Source organism: Oncorhynchus tshawytscha, unplaced genomic scaffold, assembly GCF_018296145.1.
Source record: "Oncorhynchus tshawytscha isolate Ot180627B unplaced genomic scaffold, Otsh_v2.0 Un_contig_1044_pilon_pilon, whole genome shotgun sequence".
NCBI lineage: Eukaryota > Metazoa > Chordata > Actinopteri > Salmoniformes > Salmonidae > Oncorhynchus > Oncorhynchus tshawytscha.
Window position 1 is genome coordinate 185,001 of NW_024609788.1, and position 17,500 is coordinate 202,500.

Here is a 17,500-nt window from a genome sequence, read left to right on the forward strand (position 1 = left end):
ACCAGTACTGTTGTAGTCTCTGGAGACCAGTACTGTTGTTGTCCCTCTGGAGACCAGTACTGTTGTTGTCCCTGGAGACCAGTACTGTTGTTTTCTCTGGAGACCAGTACTGTTGTTGTCCCTGGAGACCAGTACTGTTGTTGTCCCTGGAGACCAGTACTGTTGTTGTCTCTGGAGACCAGTACTGTTGTTGTCCCTGGAGACAAGTACTGTTGTTTTCTCTGGAGACCAGTACTGTTGTTGTCCCTGGAGACCAGTACTGTTGTTGTCCCTGGAGACCAGTACTGTTGTTTTCTCTGGAGACCAGTACTGTTGTTGTCTCTGGAGACCAGTACTGTTGTTGTCCCTGGAGACCAGTACTGTTGTTGTCCCTGGAGACCAGTACTGTTGTTTTCTCTGGAGACCAGTACTGTTGTTGTCCCTGGAGACCAGTACTGTTGTTTTCTCTGGAGACCAGTACTGTTGTTGTCCCTGGAGACCAGTACTGTTGTTTTCTCTGGAGACCAGTACTGTTGTTGTCCCTGGAGACCAGTACTGTTGTTGTCCCTGGAGACCAGTACTGTTGTTTTCTCTGGAGACCAGTACTGTTGTTGTCCCTGGAGACCAGTACTGTTGTTTTCTCTGGAGACCAGTACTGTTGTTGTCCCTGGAGACCAGTACTGTTGTTGTCCCTGGAGACCAGTACTGTTGTTGTCTCTGGAGACCAGTACTGTTGTTGTCCCTGGAGACCAGTACTGTTGTTGTCCCTGGAGACCAGTACTGTTGTTGTCTCTGGAGACCAGTACTGTTGTTGTCCCTGGAGACCAGTACTGTTGTTGTCTCTGGAGACCAGTAATGTTGTTGTCCCTGGAGACCAGTACTGTTGTTGTCTCTGGAGACCAGTACTGTTGTTGTCCCTGGACCTGATCTCATTACAGGAAAACAGCATATATCATAGAGAAAGGAGGGAGGAAGAAGGAGGGGAAGGAGAAGGAGGGAGGAGAAGGGGAAGGAGAAGGAGGAAGGAGAAGGAGGGAGTAGGAGGGGAAGGAGAAGGAGGAAGGAGAAGGAGGTAGGAAGAGGTAGGGGAGGAGAAGGGAGAAGGAGGAGAAGGAGGGAGAAGGGAGAAGTAGGAGAACGAGGGAGGAGTAGAAGGGAGGAGAAGGGAGAATGAGGGAGTAGAAGGAGGAGAAGGAGGAGAAGGAGGAAGGAGAAGGAAGAAGGAGGGAGTAGAAGGAGGAGGAGGAGGGAGGAAGAGGGAGGGGTGGAGAATGAGGGGAAGAAGGGAGAAGTAGGGAGGCAGGGGACAGAAAGGTAATGGATGTGATCAGTCACAGTGACATGGTGTTATATTACATTCAGCAACCACATCTCAAACTGATCCCTGTTGTTGTCCCTGGAGACCAGTACTGTTGTTGTTCCTCTGGAGACCAGTACTGTTGTTGTCCCTCTGGAGACCAGTACTGTTGTTGTTCCTCTGGAGACCAGTACTGTTGTTGTCTCTGGAGACCAGTACTGTTGTTGTCCCTGTTGTTGTCTCTGGAGACCAGTACAGTTGTAGTCCCTGTTGTTGTCTCTGGAGACCAGTACTGTTGTTGTCTCTGGAGACCAGTACTGTTGTTGTCTCTGGAGACCAGTACTGTTGTTGTCTCAGGAGACCAGTACTGTTGTTGTCTCTGGAGAACAGTACTATTGTTGTCTCTGGAGACCAGTACTGTTGTTGTCCCTCTGGAGACCAGTACTGTTGTTGTCCCTGTTGTTGTCTCTGGAGACCAGTACTGTTGTAGTCCCTGGAGACCAGTACTGTTGTTGTTTCTGGAGACCAGTACTGTTGTTGTCCCTGGAGACCAGTACTGTTGTTGTTCCTCTGGAGACCAGTACTGTTGTTGTCCCTGTTGTTGTCTCTGGAGACCAGTACTGTTGCTGTACCGTAACGGATGGATGTGCTGTGTGTGTGTGATAACGTTTTGTCACACTTGGAGACTGGTTGTATAGCTGAACTCTCCATCATAACATGGCTGTGTCTTGAGTTACTGGGAAGCAGTTACTGGGAAGTAGTCTTGAGTTACAGGGAAGCAGCTATAGGCTAGCAATCCTCTATGTATGTATTCCATTTGGCAAATGTTTTCTCTGCTATTTCATATGTTTTCAATATGGACCAGTGGGGAGTTTGGAAATATATGCAACATTTGTGTTACGTAGAAACGGAGGCCAACTTTTCCACAAGTTTCTATATTAATAATTTACAGTGAAAAGAAGGTGAACCCTTTGGAATGACCTGGATTTCTGTGTGAATTGGTCAAACATTTGATGTGATCTTCATCTAGGTCACAACAACAGACAAACACAGTCTGATTAAACTAATAACACAAACAATGATATGTTTTCATGTCTTTATTGAACACACTGTGTAAACATTCACAGTGCAGGGTGGGAAAAGTATGTGAACCCTTGGATTTAATAACTGGTTGACCCTCCTTCTGCAGAAATAACCTCAACCAAATGTTTTCTGTAGTTGCGGATCAGACCTGCACAACAGTCAGGAGGAATTTTGGACCATTCCTCTTTACAAAACTGTTTCAGTTCAGCAATGTTCTTGGGATGTCTGGTGTGAACTGCTCTCTCGAGGTCATGCCACAGCATCTCAATCGGGTTGAGGTCAGGACTCTGACTGGGTCACTCCAGAAGGTCAGGACTCTGACTGGGCCACTCCAGAAGGTCAGGACTCTGACTGGGCCACTCCAGAAGGTCAGGACTCTGACTGGGCCACTCCAGAAGGTCATGACTGACTGGGCCACTCCAGAAGGTCATGACTCTGACTGGGCTACTACAGAAGGTCAGGACTCTGACTGGGCCACTCCAGAAGTTCAGGACTCTGACTGGGTCACTCCAGAAGACCAGGACTCTGACTGGGCCACTCCAGAAGGTCAGGACTCTGACTGGGCCACTCCAGAAGGTCATGACTCTGACTGGGCCACTCCAGAAGGTCATGACTCTGACTGGGCTACTACAGAAGGTCAGGACTCTGACTGGGCCACTCCAGAAGTTCAGGACTCTGACTGGGTCACTCCAGAAGACCAGGACTCTGACTGGGCCACTCGGGAAGACCAGGACTCTGACTGGGCCACTCCAGAAGGTCAGGACTCTGACTGGGCCACTCCAGAAGGTCAGGACTCTGACTGGGCCACTCCAGAAGGTCAGGACTCTGACTGGGCCACTTCAGAAGGTCAGGACTCTGACTGGGCCACTCCAGAAGGTCAGGACTCTGACTGGGCCACTCAGAAGGCATATTTTCTTCTGTTTAAGACATTCTGTTGTTGATTTACTTCTGTGTTTTGGGTTGATGTCCTGTTGCATCACCCAACTTTTGTTGAGCTTCAATTGGCGGACAGATAGCCTTACATTCTCCTGCACAATGTCTTGATAAACTTGGGAATTCATTTTTCTGTCGATGATAGCAAACTGTCCAGGCCCTGAGGCAGTAAAGCAGCCCCAAACCATGATGCTCCCTCCACCATACTTTACAGTTGGGATGAGGTTTTCATGTTGGTGTACTGTGCCTTTTTTTCTCCACACATAGTGTTGTGTGTTACTTCCAAACAACTCAACTGTAGTTTCATTTGTCCACAGAATATTTTGCCAGTAGCGCTGTGGAACATCCAGGTGCTCTTTTGCAAATTTCAGACGTGCAGAATTTTTTTTTTGGGACAGAAGTGGCTGCTTCCGTGGCGTCCTCCCATAAACACCATTCATATTTAGTGTTTTACGTATCATAGACTCGTCAACAGAGATGTTCGCATCTTCCAGAGATTTCTGACACTCTAGGATTCTTCTTAACCTCATTGAGCATTCTGTTCTGTCCTCTTGCAGTCATCTTTGCAGGACGGCCACTCCTAGGGAGAGTAGCAACAGTGCTGAACTTTCTCCATTTATAGACAATGTGTCTTACTGTGAACTGATGAACATCAAGGCTTCTAGAGATACTTTTGTAACCCTTTCCAGCTTTATGCAAGACAACAATTATCAGTCTTAGGTCTTCTGAGATCTCTTTTGTTCGAGGCATGGTTCACATCAGGCAATGCTTCTTGTGAATAGCAAACTCACATTTTGTGAGTGTTTTTATAGGGCGAGGCAGCTCTAACCAACATCTCATTGATTGGACTCCAGGTTAGCTGACTCCAGACTCCAGGTTAGCTGACTCCTGCATCCAGGTTAGCCGACTCCTGACTCCAGGTTAGCTGACTCCAGACTCCAGGTTAGCTGACTCCTGACTCCAGGTTAGCCGACTCCTGACTCCAGGTTAGCCGACTCCTGACTCCAGGTTAGCCGACTCCTGACTCCAGGTTAGCCGACTCCTGACTCCAGGTTAGCTGACTCCTGACTCCAGGTTAGCCGACTCCTGACTCCAGGTTAGCCGACTCCTGACTCCAGGTTAGCCGACTCCTGACTCCAGGTTAGCCGACTCCTGACTCCAGGTTAGCTGACTCCTGACTCCAGGTTAGCTGACTCCTGACTCCAGGTTAGCTGACTCCTGACTCCAGGTTAGCTGACTCCTGACTCCAGGTTAGCTGACTCCTGACTCCAGGTTAGCCGACTCCTGACTCCAATTAGCTTTTGGAGAGGTCATTAGGGGTTCACATACTTTTCCCAACCTACACAGTGAGTTATGTATTCAATATATAGACAAAAAAAATGAATCATTTGTGTGTTATTAGTTTAAGCACACTATGTTTGCCTATAGTTGTGACTTAGATGAAGATCAGATCAAATTTGATGACCAATTCATGCAGAAATCCAGGTAATTCCAAAGGGTTTATATACTTTTTCTTGCCACTGTAGCGTTTACGTTCAGCGTCAGAAAACTCACCCGTAACCATGTCAACTGGTCTAAATGAAAACTGGCAGGTCGGTCTCAAGTGAAGGGAGGAGAGGAGAGAGGGAGAGAGAGAGAGGACACGGGACAGGGAGGAGAGGAGAGAGGGAGAGAGAGAGGACACGGGACAGGGAGGAGAGGAGAGAGGGAGAGAGAGAGGACACGGGACAGGGAGGAGAGGAGAGAGGGAGAGAGAGAGGACACGGGACAGGGAGGAGAGGAGAGAGGGAGAGAGAGAGGACACGGGACAGGGAGGAGAGGAGAGAGGGAGAGAGAGAGGACACGGGAGGGGAGGAGAGGAGAGAGGGAGAGAAAGAGGACACGTGACAGGGAGGAGAGGAGAGAGGGAGAGAGAGAGGACATGGGACAGGGAGGAGAGGAGAGAGGGAGAGAAAGAGGACACGTGACAGGGAGGAGAGGAGAGAGGGAGAGAGAGAGGACATGGGACAGGGAGGAGAGGAGAGGAGAGGAGAGAGGAAGAGAAAGAGGACACGTGACAGGGAGGAGAGGAGAGGCCTATGAAATAACAGAGACACATTTGGCAGTGAAGGGTTACAGCGTGGGTGAGTGAAATCCTCTTATTTTGGGCCCTGACTCTCCCCTGGTCCCTGCACCTAGCCCTGACTCTCCCCTGGTCCCTGCTCCTAGCCCTGACTCTCCCCTGGTCCCTGCTCCTAGCCCTGACTCTCCCCTGGTCCCTGGTCCTAGCCCTGACTCTCCCCTGGTCCCTGCTCCTAGCCCTGACTCTCCCCTGGTCCCTGGTCCTAGCCCTGACTCTCCCCTGGTCCCTGCTCCTAGCCCTGACTCTCCCCTGGTCCCTGCTCCTAGCCCTGACTCTCCCCTGGTCCCTGCTCCTAGCCCTGACTCTCCCCTGGTCCCTGCTCCTAGCCCTGACTCTCACCTGGTCCCTGGTCCCTGCTCCTAGCCCTGACTCTCCCCTGGTCCCTGGTCCCTGCTCCTAGCCCTGACTCTCCCCTGGTCCCTGCTCCTAGCCCTGACTCTCCCCTGGTCCCTGCTCCTAGCCCTGACTCTCCCCTGGTCCCTGCTCCTAGCCCTGACTCTCCCCTGGTCCCTGCTCCTAGCCCTGACTCTCCCCTGGTCCCTGCTCCTAGCCCTGACTCTCCCCTGGTCCCTGCTCCTAGCCCTTACTCTCCCCTGGTCCCTGCTCCTAGCCCTGACTCTCCCCTGGTCCCTGGTCCTAGCCCTGACTCTCCCCTGGTCCCTGCTCCTAGCCCTGACTCTCCCCTGGTCCCTGCTCCTAGCTCTGACTCTCCCCTGGTCCCTGGTCCTAGCCCTGACTCGCTCCTGGTCCCTGCTCCTAGCCCTGACTCTCCCCTGGTCCCTTGTCCCTGCTCCTAGCCCTGACTTGCCCTGGTCCCTGGTCCTAGCCCTGACGCGCCCCTGGTCCCTGGTCCCTGCTCCTAGCCCTGACTCTCCCCTGGTCCCTGCTCCTAGCTCTGACTCTCCCCTGGTCCCTGGTCCTAGCCCTGACTCACTCCTGGTCCCTGCTCCTAGCCCTGACTCTCCCCTGGTCCCTGCTCCTAGCCCTGACTCGCCCCTGGCCCCTGCTCCTAGCCCTGACTCTCCCCTGGTCCCTGGTCCTAGCCCTGACTCGTCCCTGGTCCCTGGTCCCTGCTCCTAGCCCTGACTCGCCCCTGGTCCTAGCCCTGACTCTCCCCTGGTCCCTGCTCCTAGCCCTGACTCTCCCCTGGTCCCTGCTCCTAGCCCTGACTTGTCCCTGGCCCCTGGTCCCTGCTCCTAGCCCTGACTTGCCCTGGTCCCTGGTCCTAGCCCTGACGCGCCCCTGGCCCCTGGCCCCTGGTCCCTGCTCCTAGCCCTGACTCGCCCCTGGTCCCTGCTCCTAGCCCTGACTCGCCCCTGGTCCCTTGTCCCTGCTCCTAGCCCTGACTTGCCCTGGTCCCTGGTCCTAGCCCTGACGCGCCCCTGGTCCCTGCTCCTAGCCCTGACTCTCCCCTGGTCCCTGCTCCTAGCTCTGACTCTCCCCTGGTCCCTGGTCCTAGCCCTGACTCACTCCTGGTCCCTGCTCCTAGCCCTGACTCTCCCCTGGTCCCTGCTCCTAGCCCTGACTCGCCCCTGGCCCCTGCTCCTAGCCCTGACTCTCCCCTGGTCCCTGGTCCTAGCCCTGACTCGTCCCTGGTCCCTGGTCCCTGCTCCTAGCCCTGACTCGCCCCTGGTCCTAGCCCTGACTCTCCCCTGGTCCCTGCTCCTAGCCCTGACTCTCCCCTGGTCCCTGCTCCTAGCCCTGACTCGTCCCTGGCCCCTGCTCCTAGCCCTGACTTGCCCTGGTCCCTGGTCCTAGCCCTGACGCGCCCCTGGCCCCTGGTCCCTGCTCCTAGCCCTGACTCGCCCCTGGTCCCTGCTCCTAGCCCTGACTCGCCCCTGGTCCCTTGTCCCTGCTCCTAGCCCTGACTCGTCCCTGGTCCCTGCTCCTAGCCCTGACTCGTCCCTGGTCCCTGCTCCTAGCCCTGACTCGCTCCTGGTCCCTGCTCCTAGCCCTGACTCTCCCCTGGTCCCTGGTCCTAGCCCTGACTCGTCCCTGGTCCCTGCTCCTAGCCCTGACTTGCTCCTGGTCCCTGCTCCTAGCCCTGACTCGTCCCTGGTCCCTGGTCCTAGCCCTGACTCGTCCCTGCTCCTAGCCCTGACTCGTCCCTGGTCCCTGCTCCTAGCCCTGACTCGCCCCAGCCCTGCTCCCAGCCCTGCTCTGACGTTACAACACCATACCCAGTGTGTGTGTGTGTGTGTGCCTCTCATAGGCCCTACTCTGTGTAAATGTCATTAATATCTCTTTATAGAGTGGAATGTGTCACTAGAGAAAGTAAATAGGCCAATATAGACTCTTTTATTGATCTCATTTACAGTTTCACTCTTTACTAAAGACAACCCAAAACAACACCAAGCCTCTCCTTCACTGGAGGAAGAGGAGGAGGAAGAGGAGGGAGGGAGTGGGGAGAAGTGTTGAAGCTGAACAGAAGAGGAGATTGAGGAGGAGTCAGCATCACCTCACAATAAAAACCATCTCCCCTCTGTCTCTCTCTCTCTCTCTCTCTCTCTCTCTCTCTCTCTCTCTCTCTCTCTCTCTCTCTCTCTCTCTCTCTCTCTCTCTCGCTCTCTCTCTCTCTCGCGCTCTCTCGCTCTCACTCTCTCTCTCTATCTCTCCATCCCTAATCTACAACTGTGTACTCCTCACTTCTATCGTCAACACATAACTATCCCCAGCCCCGTCCCCAGCCCAACACAGTAAATTGTCTGTAAATTGACACTTAGATTAGAATAGGGGTCAACTCTTTCCAGCCTCACAGTCATTTGTAAGGTTTTGTTGGGTTCTGTAAGAGCAGGGAATATAAATTGTCTGGAAGTCTAGATATACATTGTACTCCTGCTAAAACAACAGGCTTCTCCCCAGAGGAAAGAGAGAGTGATCTGAGACGATGGTGCCAAAACCTCTACAATACTGGACTGTTTTCTAGCTGGGCTGGGGGGGGGGACTGTTTTCTAGCTGGGCTGGGGGGACTGTTTTCTAGGGGGGACTGTTTTCTAGCTGGGGGGGGACTGTTTTCTAGCTGGGGGGGGCTGGGGGGACTGTTTTCTAGGGGGGACTGTTTTCTAGCTGGGGGGACTGGCTGGGGGGACTGTTTTCTAGCTGGGCTGGGGGACTGTTTTCTAGCTGGGCTGGGGGGACTGTTTTCTAGCTGGGGGGACTGTTTTCTAGCTGGGCTGGGGGGACTGTTTTCTAGCTGGGCTTGGGGGGACTGTTTTCTAGCTGGGCTGGGGGACTGGGGGGGACTGTTTTCTAGCTGGGGGGGGGACTGTTTTCTAGCTGGGCTGGGGGGACTGTTTTCTAGCTGGGCTAGCTGGGGGGGACTGTTTTCTAGCTGGGCTGGGCTGGGGGGGGACTGTTTTCTAGCTGGGCTGGGGGGGGGGGCTGTTTTCTAGCTGGGCTGGGGGGGACTGAATACAAGGCAGGTTTTTGGCTCGAGACGACAATATTGAAAAGCAGTTATTTTCTTCATGTGGTCTACCTGATGACAACCATTTGGCTGAAGAACAAATCATCTTTAAGATATTTATTTGATTTTTCTGAGAGTAAACTCAGTTTTGTCAGTGGGGAGTTTTCTGTACACATACAGAACAGGAGAGAAAGGCTCCATCAATGTTGTTTCTGTAGGAGACTTTCAGTGACTGAGGTTCCCTAACTGTGTGTGTACTTCATTTATTAAGTGTTTTATTTAACCTTTATTTAACTAGGCAATGTGTGTGTGTGTGTATTTATGTGTGTGTGTGTGTGCATGTGTGTGTGTGTGTATTTATGTGTGTGTGTGTGTGTGTGTGTGTATGTGTGTGTGTGTGTGTGTGTGTGTGTGTGTGTGTGTGTGTGTGTGTGTGTGTGTGTGTGTGTGTGTGTGTGTGTGTGTGTGTGTGTGTGTGTGTGTGTGTGTGTGTGTGTGTGTGTGTGTGTGTGTGTGTGTGTGTGTATGTGTGTGTGTATTTGTGTGTGTGTGTGTGTGTATGTATGTGTGTGTGTGTGTGCGTGCGTGTGTGTATTTATGTGTGTGTGTGTGTGTGTGTGTGTGTGTGTGTGTGTGTGTGTGTGTGTGTGTGTGTGTGTGTGTGTGCGTGTGTGTGTGTGTGTGCGTGTGTGCGTGTGTGTGTGTGTGTGTGTGTGTGTGTGTGTGTGTGTGTGTGTGTGTGTGTGTGTGTGTGTGTGTGTGTGTGTGTGTGTGTGTGTGTGTGTGTGTGTGTGTGTGTGTGTGTGTGTGTGTGTGTGTGTGTGTGTGTGTGTGTGTGTGTGTGTGTGTGTGTGTGTGTGTGTGTGTGTGTGTGTGTGTGTGTGTGTAGGCTATTAGATCTACTGAACTGTGCAAACACAGCTGAACCTTACTGCTCAAAGTGAATTGAATGATCGTCATTGGTTTGTTTGAATCAGAACCCAGTCCAGAGGGAATCAGGACATAGACATGCCAACACCAGCTGGCTCTGAAAAACTCTAGTACTGGGAATGCGCCCGTGTTGAGAGGGGTGGTAGGAGGAGGGGTTAGGGGTCAGGGGTTAGGGGTCAGAGTCCTACCTGCTCTGGGGTCATGTTGTGAAGCTGTGTCTCCCAGGCGGTGTGTTGAGAGCTGTGGTAGGAGGAGGGGTTAGGGGTCAGGGGTTAGGGGTCAGAGTCCTACCTGCTCTGGGGTCATGTTGTGAAGCTGAGTCTCCCAGGCAGTGTGTTGAGAGCTGTGGTAGGAGGAGGGAGGTGTCAGGTCCTGCAGGATCTGGGGGTCTCTCTCCTGACACAGGTCTCTCAGGTGACCAATATACATCTTCAGCTTACTGCGGTTCTGGTTCAGGTCCAGGAGAGGAGAGATGATCTGGAGAAGGAGGAGGAGGAGGAGGAGGAGGAAGAGGAGAGACAGTTGAAACGTGGCTCCATGGGAAGTGAATAGAGAGACAGGCTCGATGAGGATGAAGGACAGAACATGCAGCAGCTGAATGAACACACCATCTTACACCATCTTACACCATCTTACACCATGAACTCCGTTCCATCTCATCACAGAGGAATGAAGGGGAGAATGATTGAAAAGGGTTCCCAGGACACCCCACAGTAGGGCTGGATGAATAGGAGCTATTCAACACACCTCTAAACATCTCAGAAAGCTCTGAAACACTGAGACACTGTCGCCGTAAAGCTCTTTCTATACTCCCACTGTCTACCCCTCTACCACAGATATGACCATGGTTCTGCCTAATGATGATCTATGGAGAGGCAGCTATTTATGCCTGGATTAGGTGGTGGCAGAGGCATCTCAAGGTGGTGTTTTGGTGACCCAGTGTGTGTGAATTGTGACCCAATGTGTGTGTGTGTGTGTGTGTGTGGATGCGTGTGTGTGTGTGTGTGCGTGTGTGTGTGTGTGTGTGTGTGTGTGTGTGTGTGTGTGTGTGTGTGTGTGTGTGTGTGGATGCGTGTGCGAGAGAGGTGTGGGCAGACACAGATGGACACAGGGAGAGAAGAGAGAGGGAAAGAAAGGGAGATGGAGGGAGGGGATAGGTGCCTTAAACAGGACTGTATGCACCCCTCACACACACACACACGCGCGTGCGCGCGCGCCCTGCCGGCACCCTCATCACCCGTGCTCTTTCCAGATGGGACGTTCCTCGCGGTGCGTCGATGGGGCTATTGGTTTTGGGCTGCGGCAGCTCGCTACAGAAGGCCCATAATGGGGGTCCATTTCTCCAAACTAGCAGAGAACGAGGAGAACTTCTAGATACATCATCTGCAGGAGTGGGCAGAGCACACACAGACTTCATCCCCTGTGGCACCCTATTCCCTATTTAGTGCACTAGGGTCCATAGGACTCTGGTGAAAGGTAGTGTACTACATAGGGAATAGGGTGCTGTTTTGGGAGTGCAGAGAATGACACTCTGTTAGCGTTTGAACTCGAGCAGCGAAATAGCCATCGTCCTCAGTTACTAGAATACACATCCATCAAAGAAGGGAAACATGGAACATGGAAAAAGGAGAGGGAGGGAAGAGAGAGGGAGATGGAGGGAGTGAAGAGAGATGAAGATGGAGGGAGGGAGATGGAGGGAGTGAAGAGAGAGGGAGATGGAGGGAGTGAAGAGAGAGGAAGGTGGAGGGAGAGAAGAGAGAGGGAGATGGAGGGAGAGAAGAGAGAGGGAGATGGAGGGAGTGAAGAGAGAGGGAGATGGAGGGAGTGAAGAGAGAGGGAGATGGAGGGAGTGAAGAGAGAGGGAGATGGAGGGAGTGAAGAGAGAGGGAGATGGAGGGAGAGAAGAGAGAGGGAGATGGAGGGAGTGAAGAGAGAGGGAGATGGAGGGAGTGAAGAGAGAGGGAGATGGAGGGAGTGAAGAGAGAGGGAGATGGAGGGAGAGAGAGAGATGGAGGGAAAGAGAAGAGAGAGGGAGATGGAGGGAGAAAGAAGAGAGAGGGAGATGGAGGGAGTGAAGAGAGAGGGAGATGGAGGGAGTGAAGAGAGAGGGAGATGGAGGGAGGGAAGAAAGAGAGAGGGAGGTGGAGGGAGAGAAGAGAGAGAGAAAGAAAGAGAGAGGGAGATGGAGGGAGAGAAGAGAGAGGGAAAGAAAGAGAGAGGGAGATGGAGGGAGGGAAGAGAGAGGGAGATGGAGGGAGGGAAGAGAGAGGGAGATGGAGGGAGTGAAGAGAGAGGGAGATGGAGGGAGAGAAGAGAGAGGGAAAGAAAGAGAGAGGGAGATGGAGGGAGGAAGAGAGAGGGAGGAAGAGAGAGGGAGATGGAGGGAGTGAAGAGAGAGGGAGATGGAGGGAGGGAAGAGAGAGGGACAGAAAGAGAGAGGGAGATGGAGGGAGGGAAGAGAGAGGGAAAGAAAGAGAGAGGGAGATGGAGGGAGGGAAGAGAGAGGGAAAGAAAGAGAGAGGGAGAAGGAGGGAGGGAAGAGAGAGGGAAAGAAAGAGAGAGGGAGAGGGAGGGAGGGAAGAGAGAGGGAAAGAAAGAGAGAGGGAGAGGGAGGGAGGGAAGAGAGAGGGAAAGAAAGAGAGAAGGAGGGAGGGAAGAGAGAGGGAAAGAAAGAGAGGGAGAGGGAGGGAGGGAAGAGAGAGGGAAATAAAGAGAGAAGGAGGGAGGGAAGAGAGAGGGAAAGAAAGAGAGAGGGAGGGAGGGAAGAGAGAGGGAAAGAAAGAGAGAGGGAAAGAAAGAGAGAAGGAGGGAGGGAAGAGAGAGGGAAAGAAAGAGAGGGAGAGGGAGGGAGGGAAGAGAGAGGGAAATAAAGAGAGAAGGAGGGAGGGAAGAGAGAGGGAAAGAAAGAGAGAGGGAGGGAGGGAAGAGAGAGGGAAAGAAAGAGAGAGGGAGAGGGAGGGATGGAGAAAATATGGTTTCGGCTGAGGTCTGAAGAGGTCTGATGTGTAAACGTGAGAGGGAACATTTGTATCCACACACTTTATTAATTCTTATTAGCCCATGTATCTTTTCCAGAACCCAATGTTATTCTGTTATTGTTGGCTCGGCAGGAGACGGCCTGCACTCTAGGGTGGATCAGGACTGGAAGGAGAGAGAGAGGGAGGGAATGGAAGAGTGAAAGAAGGAAAGAGAGAGACGCAGACACAGACAAGAAAGAGAGAGCGAGAGTGAAAGAGACAGACAGACAGAGGTATGGTAGTGTGGGGAGAGATTAAGGGAAAGCTAGAGGGAGAGACCATTAGTGCTTGAGTCAAAGAGAAAGGGGTGAAGAAAGAAAGAGAGAGAGAGAGAAAGAGAGAGAGAAGGACGTTTTCCAAGAGAAATGTCTGAGTGGTTCACCAGCAAATAACTTATGATCTGAATCAAATTAAATGACAAGAGAGAGAGAGAGAGAGAGAGACAGAGACAGAGACAGACTGAGGGGGGTGAGAGAGACCAAGAGAGAGAGAGAGAGAGAGAGACAGAGACAGACTGAGAGAGGGGGGTGAGAGAGACCAAGAGCTTATTTATTTTATCTTGTGAGAGAGAGAGAGAGAGAGAGAGAGAGAGAGAGAGACAGAGACAGCCCTTGAGTTGAATTGAATTGAATTGAGAGAGAGAGAGCCAGAGACAGACTGAGGGGGGTGAGAGAGACCAAGAGAGAGAGAGAGAGAGAGAGACAGAGACAGAGACAGACTGAGGGGGGGTGAGAGAGACCAAGAGAGAAAGAGAGAGAGAAAAAAAGAGAGAGAAAGAGAGAGAGAGAAAAAAAGAGAGAGAAAGAGAGAAAAAGAGCAATAGTCTTCACTGGGTCTAGCAATACAGAGCCACAACACTGTCTCACAGCAACAGTACCCCAGCAACAGTACCCCAGCAACAGTACCACAGCAACAGTAACCCAGCAACAGTATCCCAGCAACAGTATCCCAGCAACAGTGCCCCAGCAACAGTTCCCCAGCAACAGTACCACAGCAACCTGCAGTATCATCTGTCTCAGACACAGCAAAATAGAATACAATCACACTCATCTCTACGGCAACCAGGCCCGGTCCTGGCGGTTGTGCCACCCTCCTCCTATCTCCGTAGAACTACCAGGCCCGGTCCTGGCCGTTGTGCCACCCTCCTCCTATCCCCGTAGAACTACCAGGCCCGGTCCTGGCCGTTGTGCCACCCTCCTCCTATCCCCGTAGAACTACCAGGCCCGGTCCTGGCCGTTGTGCCACCCTCCTCCTATCCCCGTAGAACTACCAGGCCCGGTCCTGGCCGTTGTGCCACCCTCCTCCTATCCCCGTAGAACTACCAGGCCCGGTCCTGGCCGTTGTGCCACTCCTCCTATCCCTGCAGAACTACCAGGCCCGGTCCTGGCCGTTGTGCCACCCTCCTCCTATCCCCCCGTAGAACTACCAGAACTACCAGGCCCGGTCCTGGCCGTTGTGCCACCCTCCTCCTATCCCCGCAGAACTACCAGGCCCGGTCCTGGCCGTTGTGCCACCCTCCTCCTATCCCCGTAGAACTACCAGGCCCGGTCCTGGCCGTTGTGCCACCCTCCTCCTATCCCCGTAGAACTACCAGGCCCGGTCCTGGCCGTTGTGCCACCCTCCTCCTATCCCCGTAGAACAACCAGGCCCGGTCCTGGCCGTTGTGCCACCCTCCTCCTATCCCCGTAGAACTACCAGGCCCAGTCCTGGCCGTTGTGCCACCCTCCTCCCATCCCCGTAGAACTACAATAGTGTAGCCTAGAGTGTCTACCCACAATGCAATGTTCTGAATGCCTATCCATGCCGTACCGTTGCTTTGGTTATATCAGCCTAGTCCTGATTCGTGACCAAGGCTAAGACCTGCACATCAGCTGCCCTAGTTTACCAGGAGTAATTCTGAGCCTGAGAACCAACGTGTTTACATGGCAGGAAACGCAGGACTTTCTTCTTCACTATGATCAGCTCATCAATAATCAACCAATAGGTCTACAACTGAAATCACTGGTTCATCACAATTTAGCCAAATCTTCTCCAGATGGTCTCCAGATGGTCTCCAGATGGTCTCCAGATGGTCTCCAGGTTGCCATCTCCAACACACAGGCTACTGTTCTACTACATGACTGGTGTTGGGATGTCTTGGTGGAGCGTTTCTTCTTCACTATGATCAGCTCATCAATAATCAACCAATAGGTCTACAACTGAAATCACTGATTCATCACAATTTAGCCAAATCTTCTCCAGATGGTCTCCAGATGGTCTCCAGGTTGCCATCTCCAACACACAGGATACTGTTCTACTACGTGACTGGTGTTGGGATGTCTTGGTGGAGTGTCGCTGTGCTGCATCTTTCCATAAGCACCATGGAGACACACACTACGCACAGACAGGATAAATATGGGCCCTGGTTGTCATGGGGCAGCATCAGCGCCATGGAGACACACACTATGCACAGACAAGATAAATATGGGCCCTGGTTGTCATGGATCAGCATCAGCGCCATGGAGACACACACTACGCACAGACAGGATAAATATGGGCCCTGGTTGTCATGGGGCAGCATCAGCACCATGGACACACACACTACGCACGGACAGGATAAATATGGGCCCTGGTTGTCATGGATCAGCATCAGCGCCATGGACACACACACTACGCACGGACAGGATAAATATGGGCCCTGGTTGTCATGGGGCAGCATCAGCGCCATGGAGACACACACTACGCACAGACAAGATAAATATGGGCCCTGGTTGTCATGGGGCAGCATCAGCACCATGGACACACACACTACGCACGGACAGGATAAATATGGGCCCTGGTTGTCATGGATCAGCATCAGCGCCATGGACACACACACTACGCACGGACAGGATAAATATGGGCCCTGGTTGTCATGGGGCAGCATCAGCGCCATGGAGACACACACTACGCACAGACAGGATAAATATGGGCCCTGGTTGTCATGGGGCAGCATCAGCACCATGGACACACACACTACGCACAGACAAGATAAATATGGGCCCTGGTGTGTCATGGGGCAGCATCAGCACTCACCTAAATAGCCCACACATATATATATATATATATATATATATATATATATATCTCATATCTGCACCTAAGTACTGTGATAATATTTTATAGTGAAAATACGTTTTTCATTGTCTTTGGAAGGGCTGGGAATTGCCAGGGACCTCACGATACAATATTATCACAATACTTAGGTGTAGATATAATAGGTATAATGCTTCTATATGTATAGTGATTCTATATGTATAGTGACTCTATATGTATAGTGATTCTATATCTATAGTGACTCTATATGTATAGTGACTCTATATCTATAGTGATTCTATATGTATAGTGACTCTATATGTATAGTGACTCTATATCTATAGTGATTCTATATCTATAGTGATTCTATATGTATAGTGACTCTATATGTATAGTGACTCTATATGTATAGTGACTCTATATCTATAGTGACTCTATATCTATAGTGATTCTATATCTATAGTGATTCTATATGTATAGTGACTCTATATGTATAGTGACTCTATATCTATAGTGACTCTATATCTATAGTGATTCTATATCTATAGTGATTCTATATGTATAGTGATTCTATATGTATAGTGACTCTATATGACTCTATAGTGACTCTATATCTATAGTGATTCTATATCTATAGTGATTCTATATCTATAGTGATTCTATATCTATAGTGATTCTATATGGATAGTGATTCTATATCTATAGTGATTCTATATGTATAGTGATTCTATATCTATAGTGATTCTATATCTATAGTGATTCTATATCTATAGTGATTCTATATCTATAGTGATTCTATATCTATAGTGATTCTATATGGATAGTGATTCTATATCTATAGTGATTCTATATGTATAGTGAGTCTATATCTATAGTGATTCTATATCTATAGTGATTCTATATGTATAGTGATTCTATATCTATAGTGATTCTATATCTATAGTGATTCTATATGTATAGTGACTCTATATCTATAGTGATTCTATATCTATAGTGATTCTATATCTATAGTGATTCTATATCTATAGTGATTCTATATCTATAGTGATTCTATATGGATAGTGATTCTATATCTATAGTGATTCTATATGTATAGTGACTCTATATCTATAGTGATTCTATATCTATAGTGATTCTATATCTATAGTGATTCTATATCTATAGTGATTCTATATGGATAGTGATTCTATATCTATAGTGATTCTATATCTATAGTGATTCTATATGGATAGTGATTCTATATCTATAGTGATTCTATATCTATAGTGATTCTATATGGATAGTGATTCTATATCTATAGTGATTCTATATCTAGAGTGATTCTATATCTATAGTGATTCTATATCTATAGTGATTCTATATCTATAGTGATTCTATATGGATAGTGATTCTATATCTATAGTGATTCTATATCTATAGTGATTCTATATGGATAGTGATTCTATATCTATAGTGATTCTATATCTATAGTGATTCTATATGGATAGTGATTCTATATCTATAGTGATTCTATATCTATAGTGATTCTATATCTATAGTGATTCTATATCTATAGTGATTCTATATCTATAGTGATTCTATATGGATAGTGATTCTATATCTATAGTGATTCTATATCTATAGTGATTCTATATCTATAGTGATTCTATATGGATAGTGATTCTATATCTATAGTGATT

The 17,500-nt window shown here is 50.2% G+C and overlaps 1 protein-coding gene across 1 annotated transcript in view; it reads right to left on the minus strand.

The window, feature by feature from the left end:
• The window catches only part of LOC121845896 (ELKS/Rab6-interacting/CAST family member 1-like), a gene marked incomplete at its 5' end in the record, with an annotated part of 386,989 nt that overhangs the window by 62,477 nt on the left and 307,012 nt on the right, over positions 1–17,500 (minus strand). Inside the window, 1 exon segment of the mRNA XM_042318115.1 lies at positions 10,042–10,227. Within this exon segment, the coding sequence (XP_042174049.1) occupies positions 10,042–10,227 (186 nt within the window).